This window comes from Ailuropoda melanoleuca, chromosome 9 (genome assembly GCF_002007445.2).
Source record: "Ailuropoda melanoleuca isolate Jingjing chromosome 9, ASM200744v2, whole genome shotgun sequence".
NCBI classification, from domain to species: domain Eukaryota; kingdom Metazoa; phylum Chordata; class Mammalia; order Carnivora; family Ursidae; genus Ailuropoda; species Ailuropoda melanoleuca.
In genome coordinates this window covers 20957285-20971719 of record NC_048226.1, presented here as the reverse complement: position 1 = coordinate 20971719, position 14435 = coordinate 20957285, and the positions used below count along the sequence as shown (strand labels likewise).

At 43.0% G+C, this 14435-nt stretch overlaps 1 protein-coding gene across 1 annotated transcript in view; it reads left to right on the top strand.

Annotated features, from left to right (window-relative positions):
* Window positions 1-14435, top strand: part of TRPM1 (transient receptor potential cation channel subfamily M member 1) — an 84439-nt gene that overhangs the window by 9379 nt on the left and 60625 nt on the right. The window contains exons 2-10 of the mRNA XM_019804740.1: window positions 1949-2028; window positions 5813-6008; window positions 7710-7923; window positions 8576-8700; window positions 9546-9717; window positions 11586-11760; window positions 12196-12319; window positions 13123-13195; window positions 14089-14189. Of these exons, the coding sequence (XP_019660299.1) occupies window positions 1949-2028; window positions 5813-6008; window positions 7710-7923; window positions 8576-8700; window positions 9546-9717; window positions 11586-11760; window positions 12196-12319; window positions 13123-13195; window positions 14089-14189 (1260 nt within the window). The remainder of the gene's footprint in view (window positions 1-1948; window positions 2029-5812; window positions 6009-7709; window positions 7924-8575; window positions 8701-9545; window positions 9718-11585; window positions 11761-12195; window positions 12320-13122; window positions 13196-14088; window positions 14190-14435) is intronic.

The following is a 14435-nucleotide window of genomic DNA, read 5'->3' as shown; positions in this document are numbered from 1 at the left end:
AACTGGCACATAGGTGTTTACTGCATCTTTATTCTATATTTGCATTGTTTATTGTGTGTTTATGACATCGCTATTCCAAAACTCAGAAGTCACCAGCTTCAGTGGGCGAATGGATAAACAGCAGCTCACCCAGATGATGACATCTTATTCAGCATGAAAAAGAAATGAGCTATCAAGCCACAGATAGGCATAGAAGAATCTTAAATGCATGTTAGTAAGTGAAAGAGGCCAATCTGAAAAGGCTACAAACATATGATTCCAACTGTATCACATTCTGGAAAACACAAAACTACAGAGACAGTAAAAAGATGAGTGGTTGCCAGGGGCTGGGTTGGGGAGGAAGGGATGAAAAGCAGAGGGAAGAGGCTGTTTGGGGAAGTGAACTGCTCTGTATAATACTGTAATGGTGGGTACATGTCATCATACATTTGTCAAACCCATAGGCTATATGATACCAAGAGTGAATCCTACAGCAAATTATGGGCTTTGGGGGATTATGAAGTGTCAATGTAGGTTCAACCTTGGCAAACAACGTACCACTTTGGTGGATAATACTGATAATGCTGATAATGACTGAGGCTGTGCCTGTGTGAGAACGGGGGTATATGGGAATTCTTTGTACCTCCATTTCAATTTTGTTATAAAGCTAAAACTGCAGTTTAAAAATAAAGTCTTTTTCAAGAATTTAAAAGAGCACCCAGTCTGTGAGTGTCTCCTCTTCTCCCATGTCCCCAGGCTTCCAGATCCCCCTGCCCCCTCGGAGGAACCAGTGTTAGCTGTTCCTTGTGAGCCCTTCCTAGTATATTGCGTCTATCTTCAAGCAAGTGTATTTTCATATACATATTTCTTCCCTGTAACAGAATGACAATATCCTAGAGATTATTCCATGTCTTGCCTTTTCACTTACTGTAGCTTGATGACCTTTCCTACTGGGACAGGGATAAAGTCTGATACAGATGCCACGGATGACTCTTCCGCAACACAAGAAACACTTCCCTACTGGTAGACAGTAGGTGATGTCCAGTCTTTTGATATCATAAATCGTGAATGCAATAACTGAACTTGAGCGTGTGTCATTTTGCATGTGTTCAGGCATATCGGTAGGGCAAAATACTAAAGTGTCCAAAGGTATGTGCTTTGTAATTTTGATATTATTACCAAATTGCCCTTGAAAGAGATTGCCACCTTCCAGCTGCCGCGGCAGTGTTACGTGAGTGCCCATTTCCTTACAACCTTCAAAATTTTTAATTATAAAAATAACATTCAATGAATCTGAACACCAGTTAGAGTCCACTTGTAAAATTACTATGGTGTGTAAGTGCCTAGAAGCCCACAGAAGATGAGGTTCTTTTTTTTTTTTTAAGATTTTATTTATTTATTTGACAGAGAGAGAGACAGCCAGAGAGAGGGGGAACACAGGCTGGGGGAGTGGGAGAGGAAGAAGCAGACTCCTAGCGGAGAAGTCTGATGTGGGGCTTAATCCCAGAATGCCGGGATCACGCCCTGAGCTGAAGGCAAACGCTAACTACTACACCACCTAGGTGCCCCGAGAGACGAGGTTCTTGACAGCAAAACAAAGCCGTAATCAGAGACTTGCAGACTTTGTGGGTTGGCTCCTCCAGTAACTCATATTCACACCAGGGCTTGTCTGGGCTCTGGTTTACTCCAGGGCGCCATCATGCCCCCTTTGTGGACTCTGACTTGCATGCAAAGCCTAGGTGTTTTAGCCCTATGGAAACCATGAATACATACTTCAAAGCCATTTCTCTGAAAAGGAACCAGAGCTGAGATCCTTGAAGATTTGCCCCCACCCTTACTGAAGGTGTCTATTCAGATGCTTTGGACAGATTTCCTGTTAGTGGCATAGTGATTTTATAAAAGTAAAGGAAAGAACTCTGACTATAGTTTGGGAATATATCAGTCTAATTTTCATTTCTTTCTCTTCCAGGGACAGAAAGCTTGGATAGAGAAAACCTTTTGCAAACGAGAATGTATCTTTGTAATTCCCAGCACTAAAGACCCTAACAGGTAAATTGGAAGTCACAACTGAGACATTATCCAAACCAGCACTTGTCTACCAGGCACCAGCAACTATTCCTCTTGTGTTTGTGGGAGGGGGGAGAGGATACAAGAAGAATGACTAGAATCCATTCCCCATGGGAGGCATTAACCGGGGAATACTTCAGCTAAGAAGCTTCTCTGTTAAGATGCAGGAAAGACTGCTGTCCGACACTCATCCTAATCTAACATGAGCTCTCATAACCAGATGAGCCCACAGTGTTCCTCCAAGTCTTGGGGAGATCAAGATGCTGACAGCTTTAGACAGATTTCCAGGATAACTTCATGGCCTCTTGTTAGAGTTTCATGATGTCATTTAGATAAACAGGTACCTCCACCATGGGAAAGATCTGAGTGGTTAAGTTAACTAGATGTAACTCTATGAAAAGGCAGACTTTGTACACATAATGTCAATTTCATTCACCTACATGAAAATGAATCTGTTATAAACTAAATAGTAGGTCTTCTAAAGCTGTGAAAGTGACCAGAGGTGAATTTAGCTAAGCCTTCCCACCTCTGAGGACAATAGCTATGAGTGGAGTTTGGAAAGCCGAAGGAGGATGATTTATCCATATGTTCACCCAATATGAAATCCATTCAGGTGGGATCACTGACACAGAGCATACAGACTCTCAGCGATCACCTAGGTCAAATTTGACACATACAATCTCAGCCCTGCCATGTCCCCAAGCTCGCCCTTTCCATTGTCACCTCATAGATTCCTCTCCCTGCTTAAACCCCAGTGATTGCCCCCCAGGGCAAGAAATATACATTAGGGGACAACGCCAAAGATCACAAAAGTCTTCCTTTTTTTGCACATGAATGTCCCTTCTTATTTCAGTAGCACCTAGACCCTCCTTGATGGAAACTACCTATGCCAGCTCTCTTTAGCACCTGCCGCACTGCAGGCCCCCACACAGCCAAGTGGCTAGGCAGCAGAAGAAGGAGAAAGGGCCTCAGGCACTCACACATAAGACTCCTCTGTGAGTTGTATGCACTCTCTAGCATGTGCTAAAAAAACCCCTGGAATGAATAAACAATCATTTAAAGTCCCTGGAAATGGTCCCGAGGGGCAAGAGGAAATAAAGAAATATCTATTCAAAAAAACCGACAAAAATTCAGTAAGAAAGACTAGAGTCTGTGGTATTTGAACCAAGAGAGCTCTGCCCCTCCCCCCCTTCGGGCTCAGTAAGATGAAACTAAATCTTAAGGAAGCAGAAGGAAATAATAAAGAATCAAATGGAAGTTAATAAAAGAGAAGATTTTAAAGCAATAAGGAAAAATCAATGAAATCAAAAGCTAGCTCATGGGAAACTCAACAAAATTCACAAACTTTTAACTAACTCGATAAAGAAACAGAGAGAAGACTCAAATTACAAGAATCAGAAATGAAAGGACATTACTACCAATCTTACAGAAATAAAAATGTATATAGAGAAATGCTATGACTTAAACACCGATGACAGTAAATTAAATAACTTAGATGAAATGGACAAATTCCTAGAAAGATACAAACTACCAGACTAATTCAAGAAGAACTACACAATCTGAATAGACCTATAAGAAATGAAGACATAGGATTACTATAAAAAATTACCCACAGAATAATGGCTTCACTGCTGAGTTTTACCAAATATTTTTAAAAGAATTAATACCAATTTTTCACAAAAAATAATTCAAAAAATAGAAGATGAGAGAACACTCCACAACTCAGCTTCCAGTTTCATGAGGCCAATACTACCTGGATATTAAAACCAGACAAATGTTCACAAGAAAGGAAAACTATACAACAATATCTTTTGCTAATATGGATGCAGAAATCTTGAACAAATACTATCAAACCAAATCTAGAATTATACACTATAATCAACTGGGATTTATCCCAGTGATGCAAGGTTGGTTTCACATCAGAAAATCAACTAATGTAACACATCATATCAGTAGAATAAAAAACAAAAATCACATGATCTTCTCAACTGAGAGCAAAAAAGGATTTGATAAAATCCAACACCTTTTAAGATTAAAAAAAAAAAACCCTAGGAAATAGGAATAGAACTTCTTCAGTCTAATAAAGGACACCTATGAAAAATCCATAGTTAACATCATTCTTAATGATGAAAGATTGGATGTTTTGCCCCTAACATCAGAGACAACACAAAGATGACCACTGTCACCGCTTCTATTCAAAATTGTACTAGAGGTCCTAGCCAAGGGTAATTAGGAGAAAGAAATAAAAGACATCCAGAGTGGAAAGGAAGAAGTAAAGCTATCTTTATTGGCAGATGACATATGTTGTATATAGAGAATCCTAAGGAATCGCTGAAAAACTATTGTAACTTATAAGCAAGTTAAGCAAGGATGCAGTGTAAAAAAAATCAATATAAAAAATCATATGTATTTCTAACTACTTTCAATGAACAATAAGAAAATGAAACTAACAAAACAATTTCATTTACAATATCATCAAAAGGAATAAGATAGTGGGGTGCCTGGGTGGTCCGTCAGTTAGGCATCAGACTCTTGATCTCAACTCACATTTCGATCTCAGCATTATGAGTTCAAGCCCCACCTTGGGCTCCATGCTCGACATGGAGCCTACTTAAAATTTTTTAAAAAATTAAAAACAAATAAAAGAATAAGGTACTTAGGAATCAACTTACGAAAGAAGTGCAAAACCTCTACTCTGAAAAGTACAAAACACTGTTGAAAGAAATTAACAAAGATCTAAATAATTGGAAAAAATAACCCATGTTCATGGGTCAGAACAGGCTAACATTGTTAAGATGGCAATATTCACAAAATGATCTACAGACTCAATGCGGTCCCTACCAGAATCCCAGCTCACTTCTTTGCAGAAATTGGCAAGCCAAATGATATGGAATTTCAAAGGACACAGAGTAGCCAAAGAAATCTTATTTAAAAAAGAACAAAGTAGGAAGACTCACACTACTTGATTTCCAAACTTACCTCAAAGCTACAGTAATCAGAGTAGCGTGGTACTGACATAAGGACAGACATACAGACCAATGGAATAGAATTGAGAGTCCAGAAATACCCATACAACTATGGACAATCAATGTTTCAGCAAGGTTGCCAAAAGAAATAGAGAAAGAACAGTCTATTCATCAAATGGTACTGAAACAACTGGATATCAAAATGCAAAAGAATGTATTTAGACCCCCACCTCACACCATATATATAAATTACCCCAAAATGTATCAAAAACCTAAATGTAGGGGCTAAAACTATAAAACTCTTAGACAAAAACATAAGAGCAAATCTTCATGACTTTGGATTTAGCAAAAGATTCTTAAATATGATGATAAAAGTATAAGCAGCAAAAGAAATATATTCTTGATGTTACTTATGTAGAGAAATGTTTTACTAAGCAACAGAAGAATTCAACAATATTGAAAAATCCTGGAAGGTCAATTCTTTATCTGGAGGACATGATTATACTTTGTCACAGAATGTTCAACAACTGATGCCCGTATTGATGTTTTCAAGACATCAAAGAGTTAAAATATGTTCGGTAAGGAAGGACAACCATCCAATGTGTTTTAAATGGATTGGTATATAAATAGATACATGTTGGTTATCTGGAAAAGGCCATCATAAGGGGTATCTCTATCCCTAACAAAGCCGAATAGGTAAGGCGTTAGTCTGCCTCTATTTAGGTGTTACCCTTCTGTTTAGAGGAACTCATCTTAAGGAGAAAAATGTTACAAAAACTCTGTTGTACCTTTGTGCTCAGGTGTTGCTGTGGCCAGCTCACCAACCAGCATATCCCCCCTCTGCCAAGTGTAACATCCAGCAAAAATGAAGAGGAAAATAAACTGGTGGAGACTCAGCCCGAAAAATGGTCTGTCAGCAAACACACCCAGAGCTACCCAACAGATTCCTATGGAACTCTTGAATTCCAGGGTGGCGGATACTCCAATAAAGCCATGGTAAGAGAGGCCTTCGGAAGGGATGCTGCTGAGCCCATAGGCTCCGTTAGAGACCCAGCTTCCCAGACCCGCCAGACGGCAGACACCTGGGTCTTTCAGGGGTGTGGCTCAGTCCCCCTAGTTATTTCATTACAAAGGCAGGAAATACATCTGCACACTCAACTTTTTAGTCATGAGATTTGGAAACTGAGCACTATTATAAAAAAAGCATGTAGGGGCACCTGGGTGGCACAGCGGTTAAGTGTCTGCCTTAGGCTCAGGGCGTGATCCCGGCGTTACCGGATCGAGCCCCACATCAGGCTCCTCTGCTATGAGTCTGCTTCTTCCTCTCCCACTCCCCCTGCTTGTGTTCCCTCTCTCACTGGCTGTCTCTATCTCTGTTGAATAAATAAATAAAATCTTAAAAAAAAAAAAGCATGTAGTGTTGGGGCACCTGGGTGGCTCAGTCTTTAAGTGCCTGCCTTCCACTCAGGTCATGATCCCAGGGTGCTGGGATCGAGCCCCACATTGGCCTTCTTGCTCAGTGGGAAGCCTGCTTCTCCCTCTCCTTCTCCCCTTGCTTGTGTTCCCTCTCTAGCTGTCTCTTTCTCAGCCAAATAAATAAATAAAATCTCTAAAACAAAACAAAACAAAAAACATGTAGTGTCACTAAATTCATACCAGAATTGTGAATCTGCAAATCACGCTCCAGCCCAAGTCTGCAACCATACTCATCACTCCATCTCCAGTGATGAGTGAGAAATTACGCTATTTGTTTTTTGGGTTGTTTGGGGTTTGGTTTTGTTTTTTATGACTGTGGACCTTCAAGCCCCCCCCCCCGCTTAAATGGGTTAGAAGTGTCTGGAAATAGTTCCCTCTGAAGTCCATCCACAGCCTCCCCGGGCCTGTGTTCAGCTGGCCCAAGAAGACTAAGGTCTTTCACATTTGCGTGTAAACAGGGAGTGCCCTCTGCCTTTCTGATGAGCCCTGCCAGAGAGGGGAGGCGTTAGCACTGTGATTCCTTTCAGTTAATTCTGAATAATACTCCCACATGCCCAGTCAGATCATTTTTGCAATTTCATTTTATTCCACTGGCCCAACGTCATTGTGCAAATAAAATTCATTTGTATTCCAAATAGCACAATATAAGGACTTCTGGAATGGCACGCTACATATTGGCATGGACACAAAGAAGTGGTTCATAGGGGCCAAGGCAGATATCTGACCATTAACCTCTTGCTCACCTTGGAGGGAAGGTCAAGTCCAGAGGTTGGCCCAGGATCCCCATTCTCAGCACCCACTCAGTGTGGCCAGTGGACCACTCCGTCACCATTGCCCTGTCCAACCTCTGGAACCATGGCTGTATCTGAGCCAGCTTTAAATTGATTTTTTCAAGATTAAGTGTTGTCAGGTAAAACACGGGATACCCAGTTATATTTGAATTTCAGATGAACAGCATAACTTTTTAGTATAAGTATGTCCCAAATACTGCATTAAGTCATTCTTAAAATAAAACATTTTTCAACGTTCGCATGAAATTCAAATTTAACTGAGTGTCCTATATTTTTATTTGCTAAATCTGGCAACTCTTCCAAAGTTCCCTTCCCTCACTTGGCCACAGACTCACACAGAAGAACAGAAAGCCAAGACAGCTTTTGCTGTTTCCCTGTGATATGAGGGGAAAACCAAGAATGGTACTGAGTGTCACATACTCTTTTGCAGTATATCCGAGTTTCCTATGACACCAAGCCAGATTCACTGCTTCACCTTATGGTGAAAGACTGGCAGCTGGAACTCCCCAAGCTCTTAATATCTGTGCACGGAGGCCTCCAGAACTTTGAGATGCAGCCCAAGCTGAAACAGGTCTTTGGGAAAGGTCTGATCAAGGCCGCCATGACCACTGGGGCCTGGATCTTCTCTGGGGGCGTCAGTACTGGTAAGAGCAGCCTCATTCTCTTGCAATAAACATACAAACCCAGGACTCGTGGTGGTTCCCAAAGAGCTTTTGAATAATTAATAAAAAAAAAAAATAAAGCATCGCAACCTAAAAATATTTATGACAGAAGTAAACTCTTTATCCAGTAGTTTGTTTGTTATTTTGATATGATAGTGATAATGGTTGACATTTCTGGCACCCATGATGTGCCATTCCTTGAGCTGAGCCCTGCACAAGCCTCATTTTCACTGAGGCCCATGACAATCCTTTCCACTGTCTTATAGGAGAGGAAACTGAGGCAGGGAGATGTTAGGGACAGGCCAGGCAGTCTAACTCTCAATTTTAGCCAAATGCAGCCAAGGACTGCCAAGACACCCCACTTATTTCCATCTTTAGGTCTCAGAAAAGGAAGTCCCTGAACCATTGCTTTGGTTTTTGGTTTTTGTTTTCCCTTTTCGAGGACCGAATGCAGAATGACTAGTTATTATGAGCTCAGACTTTCGATGTACTTTCTTTGAACGATGAAGATAATTATGCTTCAACCCTATTCTATAGGGAATGGAGTGGCTCAGAGAAGGGGTTCCTAAAGTTCATAAATAATGATATGATGGGAGGTGATGGGCCTAAAAATATGATTCATGGCTGCTTACAGGTGTTATCAGCCACGTAGGGGATGCCTTAAAAGACCACTCCTCCAAGTCCAGAGGCCGGGTTTGTGCTATAGGAATTGCTCCATGGGGCATCGTGGAAAATAAGGAAGACCTGGTTGGAAAGGATGTAAGTGTTTTCTCCCCAGATATTGGCAATTTTTTAAAATCAAAGTCTTTATTTTGAGATAATTGTGGATTCCCCTGCAGTTGTAAGAAATAATAGAGGTCCCATATGCCCTTCCCCCCTTCCCCAATGGTAACATGTTGCAAAACTATGGTACGGTATCACAACCAGGATATTGACATTGATACAGCCAAGGTGTGAACATTTCCATCACCACTAGGATCACTCATGTTGCCCTTTGATATCCGTACCTAATTCCTTCCCATCTCTACTACCTCCTTAACCCCTGGCAGCCATTAATCTGCCCCTTACCTATTTAATTTTATTGTTCCAAGAATGTCTATAAACGGGATCATGCTCTTGTAACCTTGAGGATTTTTTTTTTTAATTCCCCATTCCTAGAGATCCCTCCAGGTTGTCATGTGTTTCAATAGTTCATTCCTTTTTATTGCTGAGTGGTATTCCATGGTATGGACCTACCACAGTTTGGTTAGCCACATACCTGCTAAAAAGCATCTGAGCTGTTTCCAGTTTGGCTATCACAAACGAAGCTACAACAGACGTCCACGTACAGTTTTCATTTCTCTGCATTAAATGCCCCGGAGTGCAATTGCTGGGCCATCACTATCTAAAATGCTAGGTTGTCATTATCTAAAATAACTTATTTTTTCTAATTTAATAAATTTGCAAGAAGAAATTCTTCAGTAGAGAGTACAGGGAAGTGGGAATAGGTTTAAGTGCGTGATTAAATGAAGCGGCCACTGTATCCGTATGTATTCTTCTTGCTTCCCCCATTAGTCTTCATGTCTGAGTTCTGCAGCTCTGATTTGTGTTGTGCATTTTGTCAGGTAACGAGAGTGTACCAGACCATGTCCAACCCCCTAAGCAAGCTCTCATTGCTCAACAACTCTCACACTCACTTCATCCTGGCTGACAATGGTACCCTGGGCAAATATGGGGCCGAGGTGAAGCTGCGGAGGCAGCTGGAAAAGCACATCTCTCTGCAGAAGATTAACACAAGTAAGTTCCAGCAAAGGCCATGCGCGCTGGGCTGCCACTGCTGCCATGAAACCCGGGCTGAAAAAGAAACTTCCCAAGGGTGTTGAGAGCTTTCACCTTGATTCTAATCAGCTCAACAGAACAACAGATCGACCGACTTGTCTAGCCCCCTCACCCTGGTCACCTACCCAATCACACTCACTGAGCTGTGTGGTGATGCTCTGCCCCAGGTTCACAGGGAAGGACGGTGTAAGAAATAGCCCTGTGGCAGCTGTCATGGTGATGGCTTTGCCCACCATGTTGCACAGTGTAATTACCATAGTTATTTTTATAATGTCTGAACAGGAAGAAAGCTTCTCACTCAAAGACTTAGTAGGATTCCTTCCATCAACTAAGTGTTAGTGTGATTGTCACATTAAATAGCTCTGTAGCTCTGGGTCTCTCACCCAGACCAAGGCAGGCTGGGTGGGGAAACCCGTAGACATGGCAATAGGAACCATCTGCTCCCCACAGCTCCACCTGTGCTGGTCCAGAGGGCACGGCCCTGCAGCAGAGCTGCCGCCCAGGGGAGGATGGTGAGGGCAAGCTCAAGAGAAAGGAACAAACCACAACCAGATGAAACAATACCAGTTAGAATGAAAATAACTGGTGTCATCTCTTGGAACACGTTCATACTCCGGAGGTTCTTATTGCCAAAATATTATGAAAAGAGTTTAAAGAGTATTTTGTTTTTACCATTACTGATAAGCTTTTTCTGAAAGCCAGTGTAAGCCCTGGAAATGGTCATCGTCAAGGTGAATGAAGGGCCTAGAGGATGGCAAAAGTGGTTAGAATGCTTGCCTGCTAAGGGGACTGAAGAGTTCCAAGATTCAAATCTCGACTCATAAACTGCTTGGTGACTGACTTTTTCGTTCTCACATTTTTCATTGTCTTGGACTTGTAAGTTTTCACACTACCCAACTTCATCTGGCCATGTGACTTGTGGGCTTCCCTTTGTCATCCTTTGCCTAGGGCTCTGAGTGGGGCAGGGACAGCAAAGGGGTGCTCAGTCGTCACCTCTCACAGCTTGGAGCTTTGGGGAGTCCAGCCTAAACCAAGAAGAACCAATTTTACCCTCTTTCTAGAAATTAAAATGATATGGCTGCCCTATTCCTGAGGATCTAGAATGCCAAGCCTTGCTTGGGCTGCAAATCTCAAAGGCAGGGTCCACGGTCATCTGGATCCATTTTTCCATTATCTGTTGGCCAGGGCCTGGCACAAGGCAGACCCTCAGTGCATATTCACAGAAATGAACTGAACTGATATTATCCTGGTGGGAGAAGACAAAGGTGTGCAAAAAATTTTTGAGAGTTCCTGACTATAGAAAGGCATCATGGAAGCAAACCAGAAACTGAATTTGGCCACTTGAAATTTTTAGATTTCCTCCTCCTATCCTAGCAGATTTTATCTGAAGGCCTTCAGAACTATGAGACAAAGGACATTTCTCCTACTTGCCATTCCTTAGTGCTCATCGAGTAACTCCCATCACAACCAAGGGACACAGGTTGAAACACGCTCAGTATACACCCTGTCCTGCTGAGTCTGGGGTAAAACTGTTAAGTAGACACATTTTTCTCTGTGGCTCCTCCAGTCCTGCTGTCTTCCCTCTCCAGAATCTCGGGTTCTTCCAGCTGCTCCTGCTTCTCAGAGTTCACCCTGTTGGTTCTGCCTCCAGAAGTTAGCCTGTTCCTACCACGTTCCTGAAGGGTCCTATTATCTGACAGAGACAGAGGGAGGACTCCGGGAACAAGTTAGGCACTGACAGGCTAATGATGGCGGCCCGAGTTTGACTTCCCAGGTATTTTGTGCTGTGACGTTGGTCTCTACGATGAATGTGTTTTATATTGCAGGATTGGGGCAGGGTGTGCCCCTCGTGGGGCTGGTGGTGGAAGGAGGCCCTAACGTGGTTTCCATTGTCTTGGAATATCTCCGAGAAGACCCTCCAGTCCCCGTGGTGGTTTGCGACGGCAGCGGACGAGCCTCAGACATTCTGTCTTTTGCACACAAGTACTGTGAAGAAGGAGGGTAGGATTTCTGACATGTTACAGAGGGTGGGTTTTTAACTGCCTTCTTGTTAGGCCAAGAAGAAAACTTTCAGTGATACATTTAGCCATTCCAAAAATGCTAAATAATGAAGGCTTACTAGATCTCTCCCATTTTCTAAGGTCAGCATGTGAGGGAGCTGTCAAGGGCATGATGTTTCTTACGGAATTCTTTCTCTGGGGGAATACAGTCTCTTCCAACTTCATTTTCCCTTATAAGGTTTTCAACAAGCCTGGAATTTAGGACACGTGTGAATGCAGTTTTTGACTGCGGTCCCTTTTTGTCTCCTAGCCTGGGATACCCTCCAATGGTAAAGTTTCAAGTCAAAGACACCAGACGGACATAGAGTTGTCTGATTTATTCACGTACAGATTTAACTCGTGCTGTTTTCTTCTCTTTCGCATTTCCTTTGAACAGGGTAATAAACGAATCCCTCAAGGATCAGCTTCTAGTTACCATTCAGAAAACATTTAATTACAACAAGACACAATCACATCAGCTGTTTGCAATTATAATGGAGTGCATGAAAAAGAAAGAACTCGTAAGTGTCTTGAGTTTATTTCCAAACCAGGCTCCACAGAGAGAATTAGGTTTCCTTGCTAATTCTGCCCATGTGTGCATGATGGACTTGTTCATATTTTAGTTCAGGCTTTTCCAAGGGACAGTTTACAAACCCCTACCAAATTGACCGTTTTACCCACGTGATGAAAGCAAAATACCCATGCGCAGAGGAGGGACACCCCCCACCCGCCCTGGGTGCTTTCAGATCTTAGCAAACATCAGGTGACACCATGCCACATCACACCAATTCTGAGGTTTATGACATTAATCATATGTAAAGGCCTGGGGAGTGACAGACACAGCCTTTTAGATGTGCTTACATAATCCTACCCCTTCACTTTCCAAATAGAGTAATTATTTCCCACTCCTCGCCCTCCCTAATTATGCTGGGAGAGGAATACACACATAAGGCAGCCCCTTCAAAATTCTAAATCTACAAATTTCCTACAAATGGAGCATGTTTCTGAGTAGAAATGATTGTGTCATCTCCGATAGCGATTTAGATATTGGAGTACCTAGATCCTGAATGGGCTCTTTCCTCCTGAGGGTGTTGAAGCAGATTGGGTAAAATAATAAAATAGGGATCCAGGAAAGTCCTCAGAGCCTGGAGGAGCAGTGCTGTCACTTGTGGAAATGAAAGGCACCTGGTTTAAAATTGTTGCACTCTCAGAATTATTGCATCCCATGTCAGGCTCTGTGGTCCTTTTTTAAAAAACACCCCAATTCTCCCTTTCATCTTCAACTTGGCTTTACCTAGTCTTTTCATGATTAACCCGTTTTCAGGTCACCGTGTTTAGAATGGGTGCTGAGGGTCAGCAAGACATCGAGATGGCAATTTTAACTGCCCTGTTAAAAGGTGAGCTCTCAGGAAACAGCGACTCTTGGCCTCTTGGTGCTGGCCTAGCCTGGGACTTTGCTCATGGCCAGGAAGCCCCACTCCCTCTTCTCCCACCAGGAACTGTGTCTTTTGGTGATAGAATCCCAAGCCCACCAGGCTGCCTAGAGTTATCTTAGTATGAACCCATGGCAGAATGACAAAGCTCACGATGGGTTTCCCAGGAAGGGGTGTTTTCTGTGGGTGCCAATGGTCTGTGATGGGTTGAAGTCAGACCAGTTTCTAACTATCATTAAGGGTTTCCTCGTAGAGGTGACCGTGAACTATTTTTCATTTGTTATCACTGCATCTCACAGTGTTGTGTTCAATTTCCCCATCCCGCTCCTAATGACCTGGCCACATACGGGGTCGCTCCAAGACACACATTTCCTCCCTGCCTCTTGTCTACTCTGGGGGGATAAGGGGGCAGGAATGAAAGAGGAGAACGTCACCATCCGGCCAGCTGCCTGGTAGTCCTGTGCTGGTCTCCCTGCAACTGGGGGCTGGCTGCTCTTGGCCTGTACTCACCCCTTGCCCTGGCCTGGCAGATGTCAGGAGAGTCCCAGGGCTCCTGCCTTCTTGCAGATGAGGGTCCTGGAGTCACCGAGTGCCGCCTCTGTCCCTTCCAGGGAGACCAAGCCAGGCAGGCATGGAAGGAGTTTGCCTCTAACCTCCTCCCAGGCAACTCTTTGAGAATATGAAGTTCTTAGCTTTGGGGCCTGAGTAATCACTCAGGGGCAAGAGAAAAGACAGGAGTGCTTGGTTCCAGGCTAGTGTGAACCAACCCAGGGAAGCCCGTGCTCACCACCCAGCACCTGCCAAACCGGGGCGGTCCAGGCCTGGAGTGAGAAAAGCCTCGTTTCTTGCCTTTCCAGGAACAAATGCATCGGCTCCAGACCAGCTGAGCTTGGCCCTGGCTTGGAACCGCGTCGACATAGCACGAAGCCAGATCTTTGTCTTTGGGCCCCACTGGCCGGTGAAAATAAGTGTTTTTCGTTTTATACCATTTACCATGACCTTGTCCAGATGATATATTAGTATGTTCTCCCTCGTGACGTGGATCTTAGGAAATTATCTGGGGTTTCTGATGATACAATGTGTAATCCATTAGGGTCACTAGGAGATGTTGCTATTTAACTTCAAAGAACCAGCCAGAAGAGCTACTAGCAGTAATTACAGATTTAAACCAGTGCTCTCGAAGAAATAAACAGTAAATATTTTA